Here is a 25,663-nt window from a genome sequence, read left to right on the forward strand (position 1 = left end):
AGATCCGCAGAGGGCCTCCGCCAGAGCTGGTTCTAATTAGTCATTTTTATGAGCTCCAGAGTCAGACAAAAATGAGGAGCCCTCCCCTTGTGTAGTTTCCTGTTTGCTGGGTGCATGTAAAAGAGATCTGGCCCTGATGTATGTTAATAATGAGCTGATAATGTAAGCCAGCTGAGAGATGTGGAGTTAGTCTGGTCTGCTGCCAAGCGGGAGGTGAAAGTTCAGGAACTGACTCATGTTGCCAAGACCTGGTCCTGTGGAGAAGGTCTGCTCATTAATAGATTGAGTTTCTCATTAGGGCTACACAGCATATGCTTACAGCTTTTGGGTTTCAGGCTGAAACCCAATACCAGTAAAAGCCTGCTGAACAGAGAGGCAGATTTACTGGTAAATAAAGGATTAAAGGAACACTTGGCAGGGTTGCCGGACTGGAAACCTGACTGGCCTTTGAAGATTTCTCCATATTGTAGGTCCTCCCTTTAAATTTATACCAAGAAGAGACACGTTCTGCTCTTTACCATGCAGCCCACAGGGCAGGGGTTTTACATAGTCTGCTCTGTATCCATCAAGGGGAGAAGATGCTTATTTTAAATCAAATGCATGGTGTTGCCTCTAAAGCAAAACGTCACAAATAGGTTGTTGGCTCAGAGGAGCCTGGCGTAAACAGGCTTCCCTCCTACTCCCCCCTCACTTGGAGGCCTTGTCTTTCCATGGAGAACAAGACACTGCATTAGTTTTCAGAGTAAGCAGCTCAGCATTTACAGCATCTCTAAAACTACTGTTGTTCTCTTCCTTTTTTTTTGAATGAGAATCTCCAGCAAACAAGCACAACTGCCTGCTTGGGTTACAGCATGTGACGTTCATTAGGGCTGGCCATGAATGGAGTTCATACTTGGCTAAACAGCTTTAGCAAACTGAAATGCAGACAGGTTTAAATGGACTTATAAAAGGAGAAAAAAAATAAATACATAGCGGTCCAGAAGCCCTACAGCTGACAAGAGTGTTAATACAGTACTCTGGGAATTCAGGGTGGCATTTGCTCTGTATTTCTTTATTGAAAGCAAAAATAATCCCCATAAAGTTTTGGTTCTTGAATGTGCATGATGTAATGAATGGCTCTCACACCACTCAGCCTTAGCTGGCTAGTGTTACCTGGGGAAACATGGAGCCAAAAGGAATTGCAGGATAGGCATTGTAAACTGGAGAGTGTAGTAATAGTTTCCTTCTTCTTTTCAAGAATCTGAGTCTATTGCTGTGTTAACTAATGAAGCTGCAGAAGTGGAGGAAGTGAATTTTATCTAACCCCTCTTTCAAAAGAAAGGTTTCCTTTGTTCCTGCCTGCCCAGAAGCCACAGGCATCTTTAATCATTGCTGAAATCCTATTGTCTTGATCCAATAGCCGTGCTAGACCACAGGCTTTACTGAAGCCAGATGTCTTCCATCAGGAGAGTTACAACAGGGAGAAGGTATCCAGCTTTTTCCTTGCTCAGACATGATATGACCAGTCAGTCTGAGAGTTCAAGAGTTGGATTTGGAGTTTATGACAGAGAAATGAACTGTATTTATGTGTGTATGCACAAATAGGTATTACATGTATGCTGTGCATGCACAAGTCCATGTTTCACTGTGATGATGCACACTATGGTTTTTACATAATGTATGTAAATGAGAATGAGCAAAGGAATTTTTCTAACACCAAAGCCTACATGGAATAGTACAGACCAACCTGTGGTTGTGGAGTCCACCAGGAACTAAAATTTAGAGTCAGTAACGGAATTCCTATGGCAGAGAGACTTTTCTGAGGAAGGCTGCCTGGGAATGAGCAGTTGGGGTCCAGCACAGATGAGAGTGAGGTCACACGTGGATGTGCAGACAGGTGTGTTTGGGTGTTAGCACAGGAGTGCAGGAGCCCTCCTGGCTGTGTGTGAGCAGAGTCACCACTGGGGACAGCAGGGACAGTGGCAGGGCAGGCCAGCTGAGAGCTGTGCTCCAGGCCATGGTCTCACAGCCTCTCCAGCTTGGAGTGTGCCTTGGTCTCCCGGCATCTCACTGACAACAGAGCCCTGAACGCTCCGGATTAAATCAGGAGCTTTTATTCAGCTGGAGCCCCATCCCCTGCTCTGGGCTCTGTCACCAGAGCTGATGTGGCTGCAAAGCCCAACAGGGTGTGAGTGCACCTGCTGCTGCCAGGGGGGAGTGGACAGCACACATTGTATTGAGACATCTTTGGCCAGACACATCAGCCTCTCTGTCCCTTTGAGGGCAGATAAAAACTCTCCTAATGCTTAATAACATAAATTTGGAGGAGATCTTATGTAAACATATTCAGCGAGCACTCATTAATTTCCCTCAGGAGCCAGGCTGAATGAAGATGAGTTTCAAAGAAAGGGAGAAATTAAATTTATCGTTAAGGACTGCACAAGTTGGAAAGAATTGTAGGAGGCACTCTGTGTTTTTAGCCCTGCGAATTAGGGATCCATGGCAGGGACGTGGGGGAGGAGGAAGGTTGGGAAGTTATATTAGGAAAGGATAAAAATAGTGCTTGCAAAATGTACAGGAGGGCTCTATTGCATTGATTTGCTGGGAGCTCTCGCTGTTTCTTGAGCAAAAGCACTTTTAGGAGCACGACATGTTCAACCTCTTAGAAAGACAGTACAAGTCATTTGCTCTCTGCAGTTTTGTGGTGCTCAGCATAACAGACTGGCATCCATCATCATCATTTGTCTTTGCCAGTGACTTTAAGGACACCTGAGAAGCAACAGTAAGGTAGGATTCTGTTTTCTACCAGCTCTAGACAAGACACATTTACTCTGTTGTACCTTCAGAGATGCACAGGCCAACTTTGCCTCTGACATTAATGCCCTCTGTCAGTCCTTCTTGAAGAAGCATCACTGTTCCTCTGCTTTGTATGTAAACTGGATCCAGGTTCTTGCAGGGTATCTTCATCCTTGATTTTTGGCTTCCGAATTTACTCCTTTTGTATAAACTTTGTCTTGGAAAGAAGAACTTGGTATCATTGGCTTCTGCATCCTGATTCCAAAACTGGAATTGCCAGATGTGTTCTCCCAGACACTTTCCTCAGGCACAGATGGTGTGTTTTGGTTTGACCCTTTCTGAGCAGATGATAGTAAGACATTAGAGCAAGTAAAAGAGACTTCAGAGAGGGATTTCTGAATCATCTCCTCTACCTTAAGACAATAAAACAGAATTAAAAACACATGTACATCATTCTTCTTCTGCATTTTCTCAGTATGATTTAGCATTCTGTCAGGTCTGCTTGTGTCCCTCTGGAAGATTCCTTCTTCTGGATCTCATTCTTCCTCTTGTAGCTTTGACTTTCCCATTCTCACCCACTGGAGTGCTTTGTTCTTCCTGTCATTTCTTCACCTACTCACTTCTCTGTTGCACATAAATTGGGGAGCAGAGATTACAGAATGGCTGAAGTTGGGGGCTGGGGCTTGAGGACCCTCTTCCTTTCCACTTCTGCCCCTCAGTACCAGTAGCCATCAAACAGACCACCCAGTGGCTGCTATGGAGAGCTGGGATGCTCCCACAAAGCATTTGAGCCAGGGCAGGATGCTTGAGGGGCAGCAATTTGGGGTTTGGGAGCAGCTGCTCACCCCGACATCCACTGGCCTTTGCTCTGTTAGCAGCAGCAGCAGCCTGGGCGTGTTAAAAGCAGCCCTGAGAGGTGCTGTGGCCACAATAACTCCAGTGCTCCAACCATCCCTTTTAATTAATCCCTGGGAAAGAAGGTGTTTAACCAGAGAGGTTTCCGCTTGGTTTCTGTCCCGCTGCTGTTCTGGACTGATGAGTTCCTTTGTGCTCCGTGACAAAGAATTACTTGGGGGTTAAAGGTGACACCGAGTTCATTTCCCGAAGGGGCAAGGCTGTCCCCCACCCCTCAGCCTCAGTTCTCAATTAATCTTCTCAGAAATCCTCACTGCATTTTTGAAATGGAGATGATTAGCAGGGTTGTAACCGGGATATTGGGATATTCTGGTATGTTCTAAGTCACAGTTTGCATGCAGGCAACTATTTAAATACATGCAAGTATTAAAAATGTGTGTGCATTACAGCTGTTAATGTTCCAAATTCCTCCCTGGAGGAGGAGGATGAAGTTAAGGGTAAGTGTCTGCTTTCATTCTTAAATTAAAGATTCATATAAATAGTAAACTTCTTTTTTTTCAGGAAGCAGTTAGAAAATATCTTTGGGGCTGGGATATTGCTGGTATAGCACGTAGTAACTTTTCTTTTATGGAACTTTAATGATTTATACCAGTGGTGAAATTGTTCTAAGGGTGAAAATCTGCAGCTGTTAAATCTAATCCAAGTCACTACTTCCATGCTTGCTCTTTTTCTGCACAGTTTAGGTGTTTTACACCAAATTTGCATAGATTCCTGGAGACACCAGGTAGTGAGGTTGAAGGACTTAGTTACCACTCAGAAAAGTTGTCAGACTAGTTTTGCTAATAATGCTTTTTTTCCTCTGAAAAATAAAACTCTCTCAAGACCCTAAGATAGGAAGCTGAAAGGTTTATTGAAGGCAGTTGTTTAAAACTACCTCAAATCCAAGTCACGTTCCTCTCAGCCATTATCAGTGCTCTTGTGTAAATGTTCTCATTATGATGACAGGTCTAAGGAAAGTGCTGTTGAAGAAATGAAACTGCTCTCCAGGAGGGATTTTTCTCTGTCACAGGTATCTGAGAGTTGTCTGTTGGAGCGTGGAAAAGTCTCAAGTGTGTAAACAAACTTCCAGAGAATCCAGGTGGCACTTGGGACATTGGGCCTCAAGGTGATTCTGATCACCCCTTTTTACAGGATGCCACATAATGCTGAAAGCTTATTTCACTGCCTCCAGTGGCATGTTTTAAATACATGGTCTTGAAAAGAGTTATTTCCCAGATGTGGCATCCAAGTTTGGAACTCTTTTCACAGGTCTGGAGTTCTTGTTGCTGCAGGGTATTCCTGTTGGCTGGAATGGGATTGTTGGCTGTTTACAGGAGCAAGTTTAAAGTCCCCGACCTTTACAAAAATCATGCAGCTTCTGACATGTTTGTTATCATTCTGTGTGTAAAGGAGGTTTGGAAATGGAAGGATTGGATTTGTGGTAACAACATCAAACGAGTCTAAAGATCTCCGGTTTCTGTGCTTAGCTTTGGTAGGAACTTTTGATAGGAAAACTCCATTTAGTTACACTGCCTCAGTTCCCTAGCTAGAAAAATTATTCCATCTGTTTATACTTAATTGCTGAGGTGGGATGACAGGTCTGGAAGGGGTTTATTTCACAGCAGAGTCCAGGACCCTGAGCAGAATATGGGCCCTGAGATGTGAGTTGCCAGTTATGAATGTGTCTGGATGTTTGCTAAAAGTGTATCAGAGACCCCAGGGAAAGCCTGGTTCAGGTCTGATTGTAAGAAATCCTGGTTTTTTTCACTTTCAGCCTTGAAATTACTCACTGCCAGGCTATACCTGGCTCTTTGACTAATATCCTTTGTACTTGTGTGATGCAGAGCACAGTGGAGGCTGGATCTCAGTGTGGGGCTTTTGGCAGTAATGTGATATAAAGCCCTGTTGTTTATGTTGCTGGTTGGCTTTATTTTTAATTAGCACCTGTTTACAAGAAAAATTATTTTCCCTTTTTCTTTCTGGGTGGTAAGGGGGGAAACATTGTAATTCATTTATTGAGTCCTCTATGTCCTCTTTCTACACCTAAGGCAGCTGAAAGCTTCATCCTGCACGGGTCCAAGCTCTGCTCACGCTGGGCTCTGCACTCTTGGTTCTTGTTGATTTTCGTGGCAGTGAAGAGTGCTGAGCAAATTGCACTCTTCAGGCTCTAGCACCCTAATCTCTTTTTAAACAAGGAGCCTGTGCAAAGCAATTTAATGTCTAAACAGTGAGTGCCTATCAGCGTCTGACAAAGACTTAAAGAGCAGAGGAAAGCACAGCACTATTAAAAACTGGAGAAGGAGACACAGGACGAGGAATTGATACATTGCCAAGGCCAGAACTATTTGTTTCATATTTGTAACTTACATCTTGAGTCATTTAAAACAAACCAAACCACCCAACTGTGATATTCTGGCCAAGGTTTAAAATTTTGTGGGGATTTTGGTGAGCCATCGTGTAAGGCTAAATTTGGTACATCCCCTGCAGGGAAGTGTCTTGCACATAATTGTACTCACATGAAAATTAGGCCTCTTCAGGAAGATGAACAATCCATGGCTCTGAAAAGGTACTGGTTAAGTTCCTTCTTGTGACTTCCACTGGGCTATTTTTGCCTGCTTTAAAGACACACACACAGAGACAGACAGACAGTGTTTTACTTAGTCTTTTGTGTGATGAACTCAGTGTGTTTTTTAATCACAAGTCAATCAAACTGAATGATGGCTTCTCTCATTTCATCGCTGGAGAAACCAGGTTGCAGAGGTTTCCTATGGCTACCATATGTTTTTGATGGAGCTGGGAATAAACTCCGGTGCCCTAAATCCTTCTCTTCTCTACAGCTATCAGACAGGATCAGCTTAAGTGTTATTTGCTTTGGACTTCTAGTGCTGACACAATGAATGAATGCAGAATCCATGGAGTTCACCACAATGAGGGAAAGGGTGTGGGAATGAAAGGCCATCATATGACATTTTACCTGCTGCACGTTGCTCACAGGACACTGACATTTGCAGCTCCTGGCCAGCGGAAGAAAACCAGAATGGTGTCTCTGTAGAAGTTTTCCAAACCTTTTCCTCTTAACAAACGCTTTCAGTAGGGAAATTTGAGTTCCAGATATTTATCTCTGATTCTACACGGTAAACTCGCTTAAATAGGTCAGTTGGCCTCGGCAGTACAGAAAATTGGGAATGTCAGCACTGGGAGGGGGAGTGATCCTGGAAATCTTCACTGACCTTTGCATGTACACTGTTGTTTTACAGACTTTTAAGGTCATCAGCCAGTCTGAGAAAACCATTTATAGATTTCAGTCCTGAATGTCAGACAGCCTTTGACTAACACATCTCAGTTGTGTGAATTGAGGGGGATAGAGAAGACAGGCCTGCAATAAAGGGATATTTTGGAATTTTGCAGACAAAGGTTGGGATGGACAGAACTGCGACCATGGAAAATTGGAGGCTGTCACTGAAATGTTGGAAATGCATTTCCAACGTGCAGTTCTCTGCAAGTTTTCATTGTGTTTCCAAAATAGACTTTAAAGATTCTCTTTTCCGTTTGTGAAAAGGCTGTGCCTCACAAACAGCTTGTTTGTGCTTTATACACGTGTCTGTTGTGTTGGTAATCCTGAGGAAAATGGAACAACCTGACAGATGTTGGATAATGCTTTATAATGCAGAGGTCTAATCCTGGGTTCTAATCAATAAATACTGAAACAAGGAGTTTTACATGTAGTTAATGACATTACTATAAATGGTCTGAATCTTTTTCCAAACATTCAGATCGTCCTTTTAAGTCTGGACAAGTTCTTGGCCTTCATGCCTTCCACCCTGGCAATGAGCTCTATCATCTAATCACACACTGGATGAAATATTTTTTATCCACTTTGAATTCCCATAATTTCTTTTCAGTGAGCATCCCTTTGTTTTTGGGCTTTAAAGTGCAGAAGTTCCTCTTGTACCTTTGTTTACTCCTTGTTTTAGGTGCTTGTTGTGCTCCTGACAGTTCTGAAGTGCCAGTGTTTTGCATCTGCTGGAGAAGAATGAGGGAAGTGTTCAATTTCTGTACTAAATCCACAATTGTCTGTTGAGATTTAGTGAAGATTTGGGCTGTGGTAATATAAAAAGGATAAATTCATTAAGGATATACTCTCAAAATGTAAGAGAAGCCTATTTAATAGAATATTATTGCAGTTTTTCATTTAACAATATACTGAATGAAATAAGTTAATCTGTCCCATTGAAATAAAATAGGAAATTTGTTCACAATAACTGATTATAGTGTCTCCTGACAAGCTTTGTGATGTGGTTTAATTGAACTCTGATCTAGGCTAAATAAAATTCTGTCTACATCTGGGCTTAAAATATGTCTGGTTGGTTACCAAGAGTCTGTGCTCCCACGTGTGTGAATAGGAATATACCATCCCATGTCAGTCAATGAAACACTGCAGTTAAAACTTATCCTTGGACTTTGACTTTCAGTTTAATGAAACCTGGATTCTGAAAAGAACAGATAAAGTAATTTTGTTAGCAATCATTTGTTTGATGGAATTGCCATCGCTGTGTTCACAGAATATTTGAGAACAGGCTGCAATTTCCCTCAGATGTTTGCTCTGTGGATTTCCTTGCCAGATTTGTTTCCAGAGTTTATTTTTAACTTCACAAATTGGTCATCATAAGCATTTGACACTTGACATTGACTGTGTGCAATTAGTCAAAGAGTCTCTCTGTTCTCTCAGAGGATGAGAAAGCAGGATCTGATGGGCAAACATGAGAAATACAAAATGTGGTTTCTGCAGTTACCCTGTCACGTGGTTTTCCAAATGATTTTTTGAATAGTCTTAGGACTACAGTTTTTAAGCCAGAAAGGAGTATGAGGCTCCAGTTATCCCTGTATTTGTGCTGAGAAAAATGTACCTTTGAGAAGGGAATCCAGTTTTGATGAAAAGACGTGAACATGTCATTGCTCCCTTTGTTGCAATATTTAATCAATCTCAGAGTTAAAAATATGTTCCCTATTCTGAATTTGAGCTTGTGTGGTTTAAGGTTCCACTCAGCCTTTCCAACAGCAAAATTCCCTTTTCTAGATGTTAAGAAAATGGAACTTGGAGGGGATGGGAGTACAACTGAGGTCATTCTGAGGTCTAAGTGAATGTGTTTGCTGAGCTCTAGTTCTAAGCAAAATATTGATACAGAGATTTCATACACTGTGAAGTCACTAAATGTGATGCTGGCATGGAAAATTAAGGGAAAATGCACCAGAAAACATAGCTTTTGACATTTTCTGGTGAAGGAAACATCTGTGCTGATTTAGGTGCATCTTTCCTACTTTTATTCTTTCCCTATATTCCATATTTCCTGAGCTGGAATATATGATTTGCTGTGCAAGAGCAGGACAGGTTTGTAGGGGAAGATGGAGTCACAGAAGAGAATTCAGGGATGGGGACTTTTGTGAGAAGGTGGTTTGTGTAACACATGGTAAGGTCAGTCTCTGGGTGCAGGGATAGATGGGAATGGTGTCTGTGTAAGGAGCAGGGATGATCTTTACAGCATTTGCAGGATTTTAGGGGGCACTGGTGCTGTAAATAATATTAAGTGGGGTTTTTTTCTTAAAATTCTAGTGGCATGGAACTTGAACAAAAAATTGAAATCCATATGGTAGCAGCATTCAATTATGGCTACGTTTAGGAATGGAGGAACAAGGTGTAGTGAGTAGAGCTGTTACAAAAGGAAGGAGAAGATTCTGCCTTAAAAGTTACAGAATTCCTGGTGGAAGCTTCAGCTGTGCTGCTGTGCTGGGGTAACAGGAGAACACAGAGGGACAGAAATCTGTTTACCACTTTTCCTGTGGTTTGTTTCCTGGAAGGAGTAATTATAAATGTGCCTTTGAGGGCCATACAAGGTGCAGAGAAAGCTTCTGACATTACTCCTCCTTTGCATGGGCAGATGTCTTCTGCTCCTCACTGACTTTCTCTGGCTCGGAGCCTCCTGGCTGAGGGGACAGGCAGATGGTTGCCTTGAAGGCTCAGTGGCTCATCAAACATCAGGCAGAGAAGATACACGGCCATTGGCCAGTAATCTCCCACCCACAATCTAAACCCTTAATTCCCAGTCCAAAAGAAAGTCGTTTCAGACCGAACTCATAAAAGAAGGGCTTAAAAATATTAAGCTTTTATGACCGTTCCAGTGAATCCAGCACCCAGGGCTCCAGCTCCATGTGAAATACCCCCAAAGAAAATTCCTCTTACACTGGAATCCAAGAAATAATAATAATACAGATCAGAATTCAGTGTTTCACATCCAATGAACTCACTGGGTTGTAGGAATTTGAGCTGGTCTGTCACTTTGGAGCCAGTGATGTGCTTAACAGATGCCTGTTTGGGTTCAGATGAAGTGCTGCAGAAGCATATGATGCCAGAAGAAGGATTAAAAAGTCACCAGGCTGTTACACAGAAGAAGTAATTACTTGCAAGCCTTCACTTTTGTTCTTGGCTAATACTCGCTTTGTTTGATGGTTCTTAACCTTTTCCAAGCACTTCATCCCTGGGTGAGTTGTAACTCCTGTGTGATAATGTAGAAGGGTAAAGCACTGCCTACTTGTAAGGCAGCTCTGCTGTAGTCAGAGTTAGTTTTCAGCACAGAAATGGTGTTTCTGGATTTCCTTGCTCACCCTGCCCATACTGATTTCCATTTGAGTTTGTAAAAGCCTTCATGAAATGGAAGGTTCACTTACTGGGACCCAGTTGGAAGGCCAACAACACCTTTAAGGATCAGGTTTTCTCAGAGTTTTTACACCTTTGATCTAAACTGAGGAAGTTCAACTTCCATGGTGGAAGTTGTATTTGTGTAAAGATGCTTATAGCAATTCTGTCACAGAGACCCAGTTCCATTTTACTGATACAATTGTGACCACATTAGAGGCTGGACTGGCATCTGAATATTGAATATTGCTCCCAGAGCTGATGCTGTCACTGAGAGACACCACTTAGGTTAAAACAAGGTGTAAACTTGAACCTCTGCAAATGTGTTCCAGTGGTTGAGCAGAAAAAAAAGTTAAAAATGGAAAAATCTGTTCCAGAGCACCTGAAAGCACTGATAGGCATGGCTGCTTTATTCGAAAGTATTTTTTCAGGTACACAAAATAAACTTATGCTTAATGGTTATTTAAATAATAACTTGTGATTTGAAATTCAAAAAAAAAAACCTTGGCATCCTGTTTAAGTAGATTCTCTGATAAATTAGAGAACTTTGAAACTGAGCTGATCAAGCATACCAAAATGTTCTCTGGAAACATTGGTCATTAATTATACCAGGACATGAAGGTTATTGGGTAGCAATGAAGAGAATAGAAAAAAATCCCTTAAATGATGGCCTGTAGTTGCTGATGTGCATGGTTGGGATTCTAAAAATAAGATGGACAATTTTAACCACCAATTTTATCAGTAAAAGGCTTAAAGTGCTTAAATAAATTGTCTGAAGTACAGCCATCACTGTAGAAATACAGGAATCCATTATGTATGGTATGAAAGTGGGTGGAAATCTTTAGACTACAATAAAAAAAGAGAAGCCTTTTCTTTCTTTTTGCTGTCAGCCTGACCATGTGGGTTCTGCTGTTTGCATTCAGCCTGTTAAAACAGAAGTTGCATGACTTTTTCTTAATATTGGGCCGAGTCCTACAGACCTCATCCATGTGATAAACCCAGGATAAATGGAGTGCCTGCAAAAATGAGCCCACTGTCTGTCTGTGCTCCAGCAAAAGTCCTGGGAATTGCAGAAAAACAGCTGTTTAGTTTCAGGCAGAGATCCTGACCAACAGCTCTTTGAAATCACAGGACTTGTCTCTGCAGCCTGCTGAGTTTATTGCTCGTTTTTGTGGCTCTGTTGAAACCAGAAGTATTCCCTCAGTATCAGTGGGGTCATATCCAGAGTATCTCTGCTCGTGGAAACACTTCAGCAAACTGTAGCTGTGGGCTGAAGTCAGTCCATGCTTACCTTCCCCAAAGGGCTTGTGTCCTTCCCTTAAGTAGAGCTTGCTGCCCTCTAATATTGCAGGGCTCTTGGCCTGAGACACCTGATAAAGAAATTCTGTTGAGTCACTGAGTCAAATTCAGTAGCCAAACTGACTGCTAAGAAGCTGAATTCTTGTCTAGCAAACCAGGGTTTTTTTAAAAGAGTGGTGGTATCTGCCCTGCAAAAATGTCAGTGGTTGCCCTTGGCAAAGGGCTGCAGGAAGGTGGCAAATCCCAGCAGGCTCATCCAGGGCAAGTAAAGGGGTTTAGAGAGGAAACTCCTGCAGCTGTAATCCAAGATCTTGTTCTGCTTCTGGATCAAAAGAACATGTGGGTTTTCCTGTTTCTTCGAAAGGTCCATGGTCCAAAGTGGGTCTTCTTCTCATTCCTTATTAAAGGGTTATAGCACTGTGGAATGGAACCCTAAAAAAACAGATTAATATTTGATTCAAGTAAGGGGAAATCAATCAGCTCAAGAGGTGGTATTTGTAAATTCTTTTTCAGCAGAATCAAAATGTGTGCCAGAGGTTACAGACTTGCAGGGTTGTAGCAGTGTGCTAAACTGATGTTATATTTTAAATGTGATTCTGCTTGACAGAGGGGGGGTTGTGCTGGTAATTCACTACTTCTTTTTCTATTTTTACCTTTTTTTTTTTTTTCAAGTTTTTGTCCAGTCGTGGCAGTTTGCTCATTTATGAGAACTAATCCTACCAGCCTGTAGTGCTGCATGAATTAAACATGAGCGAACACATCTTAATTCCTTATTTCAAATTTATGGCTGCTGTCCTTTGAGAGCTCTGCTTTCCCCTTCCTCTGTGTTTGTCTCTTCCCTTTTTTTCCTAATTACCTGACACCTGCCTTGCAAAGCTATTCCCTTGCCCTGCACCAAGCAGTGCCAGCACACTGGCATGTGCACACTCCTCAGGATTGCAGTGGAGTTGTCTGTCAGCAGCAGTCCTTTGGTGTCATGACAGATATTGATTGTTTATTTCTTACTTGAAAACATTTAATTAAATTTGACTGCGTAATTAGCCTGCCAGCAGCCAGACATGCCAGGACAACAAATATGATCTGCAGAGATCCTGAGCTGCAGCCCTTTGTGAGGGAGCTGGTGAGAGTGTGTCTCTGTAGGGTGTTTTGGAGGTCTTTAGGTGTTCTTGAGTTTCAGGGTGAATCTGTGCATTCTGTGTTGCCCCTGCCTTTCTTCTTTAGAGAGCTGAACTTCCACAGGACCTTAAATCCTGATTCTGAGGGGATTCCCCAAGAGCATTGGAAGTGACATGTCTGAGGGCAAGCTCCGTTTTTAAACACTCAGGACAGTCTAGCACTGGATTCATCATCATTCATTTACCTTCTGTACCCACAGCTAATCCCTTCAGTATGAGTTTGGTTCTGAGTAGTATGACATAATCAACATGTATTTTAACTCCACTGTTATCTACCCTAATTTAGATAATAAATTTTACCTTTCAACAATAGCTATCCTTAACCTTTTTAACAGGAAAATAACATTCAGGTCAAAAGAGACCTGATATTCAGCCAAAACTTGAAATTGGCCAGTATGTTCTAATTTCTCTCTGTGTGCATCTTATATATTAGCACTCGTTGAAATATTTCTAGCCTGTGGTGTGCACCTGCATTGAAATAACTTAGAATGCTGAGGTAGTGTCAATATTAAATTATAGAGGTGTAGATAGACCACAGTGCCAGAAACAGTAATATGAGAGCAAGGTTTCCTCTGTGAAATGGTGGGGGGGAGGTCAGTCCTTAGAAAAGAAGTTTCTGGCTTTGCCCATAGAACAGAAACTCTCTTGGATCTCCTGGCCAGTGTTCCTGCAGGGATAGTGATCAGGCTGCAATGATGTACCCAACACCTCATGAACCCTGTCACTGAACAGAAAGACAGGAGGGAAGTTTCTAAGTGGGTGGAAAGTTCAGAAGAGGGTGGTGTGACCAGAAAAGAGTGGGGAAGGTGAGCACGTGGGTGTTGTTTGGTTTTTTTAAAGACACTGTTTACTTGTGGAGTTGCTTTGGGACAGCTTTGACTTTGATTTGTCCTGAAGAGATTCGGTGTGTGCAAACTTACACAAGTTGGGGAGGTGAGACACCATATAGGAGTGACAAGTACCATATTTATTTCTCATCTAGGTGATAGTCAAAGTATTCAATGAGTGTTTTATAGATCTACAGGGTATTAGCAAAGCACTGCTGTGGTTCAGTCCAGCCATGTGAAAAGGCTGTTGGGACAAGCATTGCTTCTGCTTGTGAACCCTCCTGTGGGAGTATGAGCTGCAGACAACCCTCAGTACATCATCCATGTGACAAAACATTTCTCACAGATAAATGCAAGGTAGCCCTAAAGCCTGCATTATATTTTCTTTAGTGAATGTAATGCAAAAAAAGAATTAGCTTCATCTAAACATGTAGCTAACCTGTAAACCTTTGCATGAAATAATGCTTGTCCCTAACTTACCAGCTGGCTCCACTGAAGTTGTGCTAAATGTCCCTTTGAACCTCTAAGCAGATTTGATCTAACTCGTCCACCTTTTCTTTTATTAGTGACAGAGTGTCGAGGGGTCTTGGACAATAATCAGAGATTTTCCTCATTGCCAACGTACCTACCTGTGAGCTATCGGCTCTCCAACGCTGAGACGTCTTTCTTTCTCAAGGAAACCAACCAGGACTTCATGAGAAACTCCAGTTTGCAATCCAGGGTGGAATCGTTCTTCCCATACAAAGCCAAGAGGCCGCCTGTATTGAACGCCAGCTATGGCCCTTTCTCCGTGGAACAAGCCGTGCCCCAGGACCTCATGTTAACTTCCAGCTTTTTTGGATCTGCCAACAAGTTTACTTACAACTGGAAACTTCAGGCCTACATCATGAGCAACAAAATTTACCCCAGCAAGCCCAAGGTGCAGGTGCTGTTCTACATCGTGGGCAGGGACTGGGATGACTACAGCACCACGGAGCGCCTGCCCTGCCTGCGGGTGTTCGCCTTCCGAGAGACGCGGGAGGTGCGAGGCAGCTGCAGGCTCAAGGGGGACCTGGGGCTCTGTGTGGCAGAGCTGGAGCTCCTGCCCAGCTGGTTCAACCCCCCCACGGTCGTCACGGGCCGTAAAAAGCCACCGGATCAGTTTGAAGGGAGCCCCGTGGAGCTTTACTACACCATCCAACCGGGAGACGAGAAGGGGGAGTGCACCCCTGAGGATATAAGGAAGGGAAATGCCATCCGGCCGGGAAAGGATGGCGTGGATGAAACCGTGTCCCACCTGCAGAGGATTGGATCTGTCAGCCTCTATCGAGGCCAGGAGACCTCCCAGCTCACGGAGCTCCGGCTGGATAGTAACATTGTTGTCTGGTTGCCCTCAAAGCCCGTCAAACAAGGAGAGGTTGTGAACGTTTATGTGACGATTGCCAACAACTCCACGGTGGATCAGTTCGTGCTCAGGTACAGTGGGTTGTTTCTGCATGTTTCTAACATGGTGGCACACAAAGGTGATGGGGACACGTGATGAATCTTAACTGCTTTGAAGTTTGAAGGTTGCTCCACGTCACTGAAATGTATTATTTTCCTCTTTGCATGGATTTTTTTGATGGATTGATAGCCTCCATCACCAGGAGGCTTTTAACGTGTCCACCGTGCCCTTTATCACAGGCCCACAATGTGCAACAAGGGGTACAAAACACAGCAGTTTGCTGCTTTAGTGGGGCCATTTCTGTGCCGTGGCAGACCCTGAGACATCGGAAAAGTTCTCTGCTTTACAGAGCTTTTAAAATCAGGTTTTTATTGCACGGGCATGGAGTTTAAATGTAGAAAAACTTCAATTACCTGCTTTTCTGTAAGTGCTCTGGCAGAACTCGCCTCTCCCACACACAGAGTGGTTTTGTTATGAGAGCTCTTTAGGGAGGGGTTTAACTGTCTGCTTGCAGTTCAGTAGCGTTTTTCTTTGCCAAAACATCTACCCTTTAAAATAAGGCCCAGTGTGTTTGATATTGCTGCTGGCTGAAAGGGGCTGTTAGAAGTGAGTGCCATTATTTTGGGCAGGAGTGGGAACACAAGAACTGCCTTACTGGGTCAGATCACTTTCCTTTTATTTTCTTCTTTAGCGGTTTCCCTACCGATCAGATGAAAATCCTTTGAGGATGACAAAGACTGGGAAACTTGTTAATCACTGAAATATTTGATGTATCTTTTTTTCCCTTGTTACCAGGCTTTAAATTCAGTGGAAATTTCCACGGTGATAAGCAACAATTGCTCTTTAAAGCCTCAGGGAATCAAGAGTTTCCCAAAAGATTCTGCACATGAAAGTATTTATTTCTAAGGCTTATATGAATTAGATTAATACATAGTTGACAACTACTGAGGAGAATGGCCTTTAGAACAGGAAGTGTCGCTTGGCAGATAAAAGGCTTTTATTTGAAAAAAGGGGGATTTTAGTCATCCCAGAACCGCTCTGGTGTTTGCAGCTTTGGTTAAATTGGCAAGATAATCTCCCAGACACCTGTTTACTGAGTGAAACCTCTGTGATAGAAGTATTTTCTGACGTTGTCGCTTATCTTTTATTGAAAATCCTTTTTCACAAAGTAGTAGAAACAGAATACTTTTCCACATAACAAGCATAGCTGTGGTGAAAAAAGAAATCCACAGGCAGTGAACTGGGTATTTGCTGGGTGGATGGGAGAGGGGACCACCCTTTGAAGGTCTGTGCCACACTCTTTATTTTCCTGAGCACTGAGTTGAAGAGAAGCAAGGTTGTTTAATTCTAGGAATGTGTTTCTTTGCTCAGAAATGAATCTTGGCTGCCTGGGCAAGGATATCATTTGCATGTTGAGAGGTGCATGAGATAGAGATGATAATGTGGGACATCAGTAGTTGCCTGTGTGATTTGCTGTTATGCACAGAGTGGATTGGCTTTGTTTTTGAGAACAGGTGACTGATGGATCTGAAGTGAACAGTCTTAAATTTATTGGTGGCTCTGTGTCCTGAAACACCCTTTTGGTGAAAAGATTTTCTTGCTTCCAATGGGAAGGGGCAGGTGGTCGTTGTCTTGAGATGTAATACAGGGCTGACTGACTTTCTGACTGTGCTTCCTCCTCTCCATGACCAAAGGCAAGAAAAACAATGTGAGATATTCCAAAGCAATCTTGGTTTTCAAAACTTTGTCTTGCAGGCATGTTAGACCCTTGTATCTACCCAAGCTGTTGATCTGTGCAGTTGCAAAGACATCAGATGGAAGCTTTGCTCAAGGTGTACAGGAGGTACAAGAAAAGAAGTGGTTTTAACTGGTTTCCTGGCACTGCAGCAGGAAGGGACAGCTGATCCCACTGGCAGCAGCTGTGTGGGATCCCATGAACTGTGTCCTTGTTCTCTTGGCTGTGCAGGTTTCTGTCACGGTTTTGGTGGCAGAGGGGACGGGCTGGCAAAGACCACGTGGAGCTTCCTGGTCCTGTGGTGGAAATCTGTTGTCTTCAAACTTCCAAGGTGTTTGGAAAGAGTATGGAATTTGACCCAGGAATCTATGAAGTGTCTGTGTCTTACAGATACAAAAGCCAAGTGAACAGAGCATCCAGGGAGTAGCAATGCATATGCTGGCTCTGCCTGGGGACTCCCTTAACCTTCTCCGTGGCCATTTGCCTGGGTACAGAGAGCTGTGTGCTCTCATCCTCTTGGGTTCCCAGCAGAGCAATCCCTACATCCTGTGACATGCATTCACATTTAATCATCCTGCAGAAAAACACACCACACATTATCCCCGGGCAGAGTGGGTTTGTTTATTTTCTGCTTCTTGTGTATTATTCATTGAGGTATTGCAACATGCAGTGCTGAAGCAAACAGCATGTGATCATTGCTTGGGGGGTGGGAAATAATAGCTACAAATCTTCTCTGGCAAAAGGGAAGTAGACTGGTCTAAATGACCTCATAGCCACAAATCATTGCAATTGAAACCGTGTTCTTAAATCGTGTCTTAATTCAGGATCCTGTTACTGTATCCATACATTTATCAGCCCAGGAACACCAGTAAAGTCAAAGGGAGTGACTAATATGGCAGGGAGTGAAGGGGATTATGCTCAGTAGCACATTAACACAGTAGGAGCACTGCGTGCATAAACACAGGTCTTCCCTTCTTGCATGGAGTCAGCACAGGGCTGTTGTGAAAGCAGTTCAGACAGTCCTGGCAGGTTATAGGTCCTGTTCACAGGCCTGTTCCTGTCCTGCTGTGTCACCTCTGGTGAGTCTTTACAGGTATTCTTTGTATGCAACACAGAAAATGCAGACAGTTGGTCAGTCCTGTTCCTGAGGGACTTTGATTTCTTCTGATGGAAGGGGTTTCAGGTTTGCCTTATGTTATCAATAGGAATGGGAATGGGAAAATCATGATAAAAGAGCCGAAGAAATAGAGAAGGGAGAAGAAAATGTCACCCCGCTTTCCTACCATTGGCAAGGATTTCTGGGCCCTCAAAAGAGAGATGAATTATATTTACTGCTGACTGCACAGTAAGGAAAATTACTGTTACCTCTAGCAGTTGGTAAACTATGAAAAGAAGTAGCATCAGTACAGGACAGAAAAGCAAAAAAAAACTAGCAATATTTAAAATGATTATTTAGGTCCTCTGTGTCCTGCCCAGAGCTGTTACAAACTGTTACCACTGGCTTGAGCAGAGCTACCACGATTGATTGTCTCCTCACCAGTTGCTGTTAAACACACCCTTCTCATCCGAGTCATCATTTTGGTGTATTGTCTGTAAGGATTAGAAAGCAAAATCCTTGGGGCACGACCCTGTTCTTGAATGCTTTTCTGAGCTGCCCTCACACCCAGCAGGCTACAAAAGAGGGAAGGAATCACAACCATGCTGAAAATAAGCTGTTCTTGTGGGGTTAACTTTCAGAGGGTTACACATAACTACATGTGATTGTTGAGATGCTGGAAGGTGAGGAGGAGGCTGGGCACTGGGGAGTGGGTGAGCTGAATGCATGAGGCAGCTTTGAAAAGGTTGCCCTGTGTGCATTGCTGGGTTTGTACTGGAGCTCTAAATACTTTTCCAGGTACTGCACCATTAAAGGATCCTGCCATCTATTTTTCATGGCGTGATGTGCCACATTTTGATCTGGCAGAGCACTGCACAGCACAGGACTAAAGCAAAAGGTGTGGGAGTGCTGAGTGTTTTATGTCACTCTGCTGGGCAGCAGCTAATCTTTAACTCACTCTAGAAGGTGCTGAACCACCAGATAACCCGATTTACGGGAGGTATTGAGAAGGATAAGTAAAGAGAAAGGGGATGAAGTTGTTACATCCTGATTAGAGACAAGAGGTGTAACACAGTGGTAATTTTTTTTTTCCCCTTCAGGCTTCTTACTGCAGGTTTTGCAGTGCAGCTCCTTGCACCCGAAGGGATGTAGGTTGTAATCAGTGCTACTGAATTACCTTTGTCCAGCAAACAAATCAACCCAAGACAACGGGTAATTAGTAGTAATAATAAATCTACAGATTGGAAGAAGGATAAAGGATAAATGCAGTGAGGAAAGCTATTAAACCCATGAGCTGAGGCAGCTTTTACATGTCAGTTCCTAATGAGTATTGACAGCAAAGCTGTGTCGGGTGGTGCTGGGAAGAGCTGAAGACCTAGAGGAGGATGCACAGAATAGCCATAGAAAAGGTAGTTATGGTCATAACATCTCTGTACAGCCTGATGGTAAATCTCAGTATTTCAAAGACTTGATTTTGTGGCCATAAATAGCCATTTTAGAGGAATTAGTCATGAAAAAGGGGGATCTCCAGCACTAACTCAGCCTGCTTTGTGTGGAAGACCTGTCTGAGCCTCCCTAGGGAGTGGGTAAACCTCTCAGAGGGGCTTAGCCCTGTCCTCAGCTGTTCTACCTGCTCTATGTAAAAGAACCAGAAGTGGGAACATTTTCAAGCAGTTACTGTTTAATTTTAGATAGTGACATTTTAATCTTGCCTTATGATGAAATACCTTTTACTGCCCTGAAATTTGCCTGTGCCTAATTGTTGGTTTATGAGTTTTTAGCTCTGCAGTGTGGTGGCATCATGGCAAACCCCAGTGACATTGTAATCACCAGCTGAGGCTGAAGGGAACCAAAACATACCAGACCTAAACCAAGACTGAGATCACTCTCTGTTTTGTGTTAACCCATAATTTAGGATGTATTATCCCAAGTACTCATTTTTCACAGTAGATGAAATGCTGTTTTTCAGCTCTTAAATGAAGAGTGTGCTTTTTTAATGCTGCTTCATATTTAAAACTAACAGGGAGTGAAATGAAGAGAGACAGAATAGTTTGGTGCTTTTCTGGGAGTACATGTGTGTCTCCAGATGAGAAGAATTGCAACAAAACATTTTTCATTTCCTGTGCAGTTTTGCATCACTGAAATATTTAAAAGTGATTTTACTGCACAAAAGCATTTCAGCAGACATCTGAAAGGAGGAGTTTGAAGCCCTCAGACTTGCCTTCTGTTGTCTCATTATTTCAAGGTACATTTTTTAATTGAAAAATTGAGCTATTTTATGGTATTCATGGGACCCACAAAGTCAGGTGCTAGGTCAGAGTTGCTTTGCAAAAGTGTTCAGAGCTGTGATTCATGGCTTGAAGGGGTTTTATATATTTCATGATGAAGGTTTATATACTTCATTGTCTGGTGTTTAGCCTTGTGAAACTTCAGTTCTTATTGATTTTTTTTGTTTGTTTTATTTTCCCTTCTACAGAATGGTTAGTAACAATTCAGCTACAAATCTACAGCGGAGCAGGTTAACGAAAGAAAAAATGGTCTTTATTGTGCACTAATTAGGAAGTTAAGAGACTTAGATTCTCTTTCTACTCCTGTTCAGGACTTACTGTGTTACTTTAGACATATCATTTCATCCGTGTTTACATTTTCACCTTCTTGGTTTGCTTGTTTGTGCTGCTCACGTTTCAGGGAAGAATTCAGGGCCCTGCTCTGTGTGCACATTCAGAACAGTGAGTCTCTGCTCCCCGTGGGGAATCTCTGTGTTACATAACACAAGTGACAGTAAATCATTCAGAAGTCGTTTCACTGTGGGGATTATGGTTTTTTGCAAGTGCTGAGGTATAACAGCACTTTGCAAGTTGCTTTGTTAAGATTTGTCCTAAGTAAATTCGTAGCTGTGGTGCTATCAGCTTTTATATTCTGCTTCAGTAAGCAGTGGGGACAGTCTGCTGAAGCACTAATTGCCATTTACTAGAGAACATGACAGGCTAACAGTAAAAAAGTAAATATTTCCCAATATTTAAAAAGCATTTGTGATGTAAAAAATCCTTCCTCAAAGAAGAGAATGTGTTAATGCGATTTTGAGAGAGTGGCATCACACTCCAGTCAGTTTAATTTCATCAGCCCTTAGCAGGCACTTTTCATGGGCAGTGGTGTCACACCAGAGGCACCTGGGTCCTCCAAACAAATGACTCACTCTCAAAACTGCTAAGCTGGTGAGGATGTCCTTCAAAGGGAGACTGAGAAAGGTGCTTCTCACCAGCAAAGGTGAAGGGCTGAAGAGCTCTCTTGAGTAGCAGTGAGTCAGGTTTGATAAAGTTTTAAAAGGAACTAATTATTAACTTGAAATTGAAGCCACCTAGAAAAGAGAAAGCAGGCAACTCTGACTGCTTTTAAATGCCTTCAAAAAAATGTGGTGCTTGAGAAACCTTCTGAACAATTCTATTGATGTCTCCAAAGCAATGTACTCCTTAGGACTGAGAATTTATTGTTAGAAGGCTGATTCTGTGTTCCATACTTTGTAAATCATTTGCTGATTGACCAAGACTTGAGTCGCTGGAGCACAACTTTGCAACCAGTGAACCAGGAGGAGACTTTAGACCCCAGTAGGATCAGGAGGAAGTTCAGTGGTGCTGAAGTCCGTAGAGTACTCAGCACTGAGAATCAATCCCTTTTGAAAACATCCTTAAAACCTTCATCAGCTGCCTGTAAAGAGGAATTCCTGTAATGAAGAAGTGTTACAAGAATTTACTAAAAATTGGTGGTGTAATACTTGCTGGAATGTTCTTTGTCTCATGAAAGCAGATGTTTCCAGAGTCCTGGTTCTGTGTGTTATTTGAGCCAGATCCAGGACTATCTCCACGTGACTCTAGACAAACCTGAACTGTATATAAATATATATATTTATAACTATAAAATGCATTTGGACTTTTGCACTTACAGGTTTGTACATTTGAAAAGTTCCCCTAATATTTTGATTGGAAAAGTAGAAAGAATCGACGGGGGGCTGTTATGGGGTCACATAAATGGAAGAGAACAAAATGATTGCATCATCAGTCAGCCAGAGCGTTGCTGGCTGGGGATGCTGCTTCCCGTGCTGGAGCTGAGGGTGGGGTTAATCTTGGCAAAGGCTCGTGCATACCGGAGCTTCAGAAACTTCACGTTGAGGTATCCTGTTAAAATTCCCTCTTGTAAGTAGTTTCCCTTCCCGTTCCCTTTAGTCTCGCCAGACTAGTGAAGTCATTCCTGGCTTGTTTTCCAAGCACTCTGCCGCACGTGTTCCTGCTGCCAGTGGGTGCCTCTGGCTCTTGTCCTGTCGGAGTCGCTGCTCTGGGTGCCCCGTGGTCTCCTGCCAACCTCTGCAGTGGCCTGGGCGAGGCTGCCCGGAGATGAGATGAGATGAGATGAGATGAGGCACCCCTGCTTCATCTGTATTTAGGCTGCTCGGCACTGGCGTGACTCGAGTTACAGCCGTTAATTAAATCCTTGGTTCTTTGCCTAATTAGGAACAATGGTGGGTCGTATAAGATCACACTGCAGAAACCCCAGTCCTCCCAAACCAGCAGCAGGGAGGGAGATTTCATTCTGCTTGGAGTGGAGTTTAGTTGAACCAACGTAGTGTTTTCTGGCTGTCTGAAAAAGACTGTGATCTGATGGGTTAGGGAACCTCCTGGGAATCCTCGATGTGATTATCTGACAAGCTGCTGGGTACCAAGGCCCCTGGAAGCAAGACAATGTGTGAGCCTGTGGGTCTGAATGGAAATGAGCATCCCTGAGAAAAATTGCATGAGAAGGCTTTAAAACCTTAGAGCATCTGTTAAAGATGTAAAAGCACTGGTGACTTGCTGGAATCATACTGGGAGGGACATCAGCATGTCATAGCTCCGGGCTTGCAGGGAGGAGGAGTTGGGATGGGAGGATGAATGGGGAGTAATCCAAGAGTAGGCATCTGGACTAGAAGAACTATAAGATCTGATGGGTTTATCTGTATTGTTTTATTGGTGCTTGTGGGGCTCATTATTTAAGACAGAAACTGTCAGATTGATTGAAGTTTCTGTTTTGGCAGACTGCTGCTCCTCACTCATGGCAGCACACACACAAAGAACTTAAATTGTTTATATATTCTTACAGCACTTTACAGTTAAACTTCCACACAAGGCGTGAGGATGGTGGAAGTGCTGCTCTGCACGTAGGAGTTAATCTCTACACAACACTGAGCTTTTCTATAAGCTATAGAATGTTTGACTCCAATTTTTGTCACTGTTTCCTTTAGGACCTCATTGGGGTGCTCTGTATTTCCTTGAAATCCCACCCTGCCCAGTATGTGCTGTCTCTTCAGGGAGGTGTGTGCTGCTGTGATTGGTATTCTCTTGAAAAGCAAGTTGCATTTCTACAGATTTCTAGTGCACAGAAAAACTGATTAATTCATGGTTTAGATGAGACTGGGTTAAAAGAAAATTCAGCATTTTTTTTGTTTGTTTGCCTAGTTCCTGGTGTGTTACAAAATGTCTCTATTAGCAAAGCTGCCAGGGGGTTAATTTGCACTAACAGCCTAATCATCTCCAGCAACATCATTTTAGGTTTTCATATTGCTGCTTAGATCAGCAAGACTAGAGAAAAGGAGATTTGAGAAGTAGCACGTCTTAGGAAAAAGGAAAAATGGGGGAAGCACTTCAGACAGAGCCCTCTGCATCCTCAGCTGTCAGGCTGCTTAAAAAAACCCTCTTTTTCTTTCAAGTTCTGGCTCTAAGATGTAACCCTTCATTTCCAAAGTGCCATGAGACTGAGCACTTTGTACAAGAGAGACAGGCTCATCGAAGGGAATATCTGCTACTTACCAAAATTTAGAGCTTGATTCCTCAGCCTCCCTGATTAGTTGTTAACCAGAACACATAAACAGCTGTGGATCATGGATCACAGCTTGGATTTTTGCAGATAAAAGAGTCCCTGACAGACCAGGCCATCAAGTCGTGCTTAGTCTTCCACTCACCCTGCAAGTGCTGGGGGAGGCAGTTCAGCCCTGCAGGGGATCCCTGAGGCACAAACGTGGTTGCTGACCTGCCTGAGGGGATTCCTGATTTGGCACACTGGACATTTGTGGATCCTATTTTGAGGACACTATATTTTCCTATGGATTGCATGGCTGCTTACTCAGGACTCTGAGCTTTGCTGTAGGTTTTAAAAAATGAGGTGCTGTGATGGTACTTGCTGGAGTCACTGAGTCCCTTGTTGTGCCTGGTCTCAGCAGGTTGTGCAAATACCACAGAGCAACGAAAATATTTTTCTGCTTGAGGTTATGTATAGCTTAGAAAAAGCTCTGGTTGCATGGAAGGGAAACACCAGCCCAGAGTAGGAGCCTGTCATTTAGGAATGTACCCAAATGTAGTCCTATCAAAAGTAATGAGAATATTCACAGGCTTTAGGCTACTTTTTATTCCTCTGGATTCAAGACATCCATGAGAGGCCATATTAGCAACAGCTTCTGATTTTCTCTTCCCTAGCAACCTGATTTCAGTTTTCCAGCAGAAAGGAATGACCAAACCATTTTTTTTTAGTAGGTACTTAGTCTCTGTTGATTATGTGATGATGATTGTGGACAGTGTACACTTACAGGTGTTGTCATATTGGGTTTTTTTGACACAGAAGATGGTAAAAGGATGGTGTTAAAGTTATAATTAATTTGTCAACTCAGTGCATGGTGAACAGAGCTGGTCCAAGCAGAGGCTCAGGGCAAACACAAGAAAGAGCAGCTGGAGGGTCACAAGTCAGCTGTAGGATCAGGAGGGTGTCACACAGTCTCACGGGTAACACCATGGCAGCATTCAAGGAGGTGACTTGGATCCTTGGCACTGGACTTTGATTTATTGGTGGGTACTGCTGTGCTCCTGATGACATGAGAAAGTGGTGATTCCAGACCCAAGGGGCTCAACTTTGCAGCAGAGTCTCTGAGGGGAGGTACCAGCAACCTTGTGTTGGATCCATTAGGGTCTGAGCTGGGGAACACTGAGCTTCAAAGCTCAGTCCCCAGTGACTTTTCTAGTTGTCATGGTTTGAGATAGTCCCCAAATCCAATTCCCTAGCTCCATCCCCCTCCCACATCTCAACCTAATGTGAGATGGGTTTTTCCAGACAAAACACACCAGACTCAAGGTGGGGGAAAGGGAATATATTACAATGACTGTACAAATAAATATAACATCACATTATACACATGATCACAACTATCTCTACCATGACATATAGTATTTACAGTGGATCAGGTCTCCTCTCCCCTCCAAATAAAAGTCCAAGAAGAAAAGAGAAAAGTCTTTCTGTCACTTCCTCAGGCCACAGTTCCTTCATTTCAGTTTTTTGTGGCACTGGTTAGTGTCCTTCATTTTCCTGAGGCAGCAGATTTAAGTGTGGCAGTCAGGATTTTTGTTCTTACTTTGTGGAAATTTCAACCCCGAGCCCGAGCCTTCAGGGGATTTCCTTGTAGATCTTCACTCCTCTTGAGTTAGAACATTGAAGGCAGCTTTCAATTCAGTCTTACCAAAGCTCTTCTGCTCTGTCTCATGCATGCAGCAGTTGTGGCTGGCTTTCTGCCAGCACCCACAAGGGAGGTATCCAAGTCTCTCTCTCTTGGCCCCATCGCCTCACAACCGAGGGGTCTTCCATGGACTTCGTAACCCCAGACAAGGTCGTATCACCACGTCATATCACGAAGACACAGGGGAGTCTTCGTGACGGTCTGGTATCTTCAGGAGACT

The 25,663-nt window shown here is 43.1% G+C and overlaps 1 protein-coding gene across 1 annotated transcript in view; it reads left to right on the forward strand.

Annotated features, from left to right (window-relative positions):
- TMEM132C (transmembrane protein 132C) overlaps positions 1 to 25,663 on the forward strand; it is a 202,185-nt gene that overhangs the window by 44,566 nt on the left and 131,956 nt on the right. The window contains exon 2 of the mRNA XM_064675196.1: positions 14,228 to 15,116. Within this exon, the coding sequence (XP_064531266.1) occupies positions 14,228 to 15,116 (889 nt within the window). The remainder of the gene's footprint in view (positions 1 to 14,227; positions 15,117 to 25,663) is intronic.

Source organism: Pseudopipra pipra, chromosome 18 (genome assembly GCF_036250125.1).
Source record: "Pseudopipra pipra isolate bDixPip1 chromosome 18, bDixPip1.hap1, whole genome shotgun sequence".
Taxonomy (NCBI): Eukaryota; Metazoa; Chordata; class Aves; order Passeriformes; family Pipridae; genus Pseudopipra; species Pseudopipra pipra.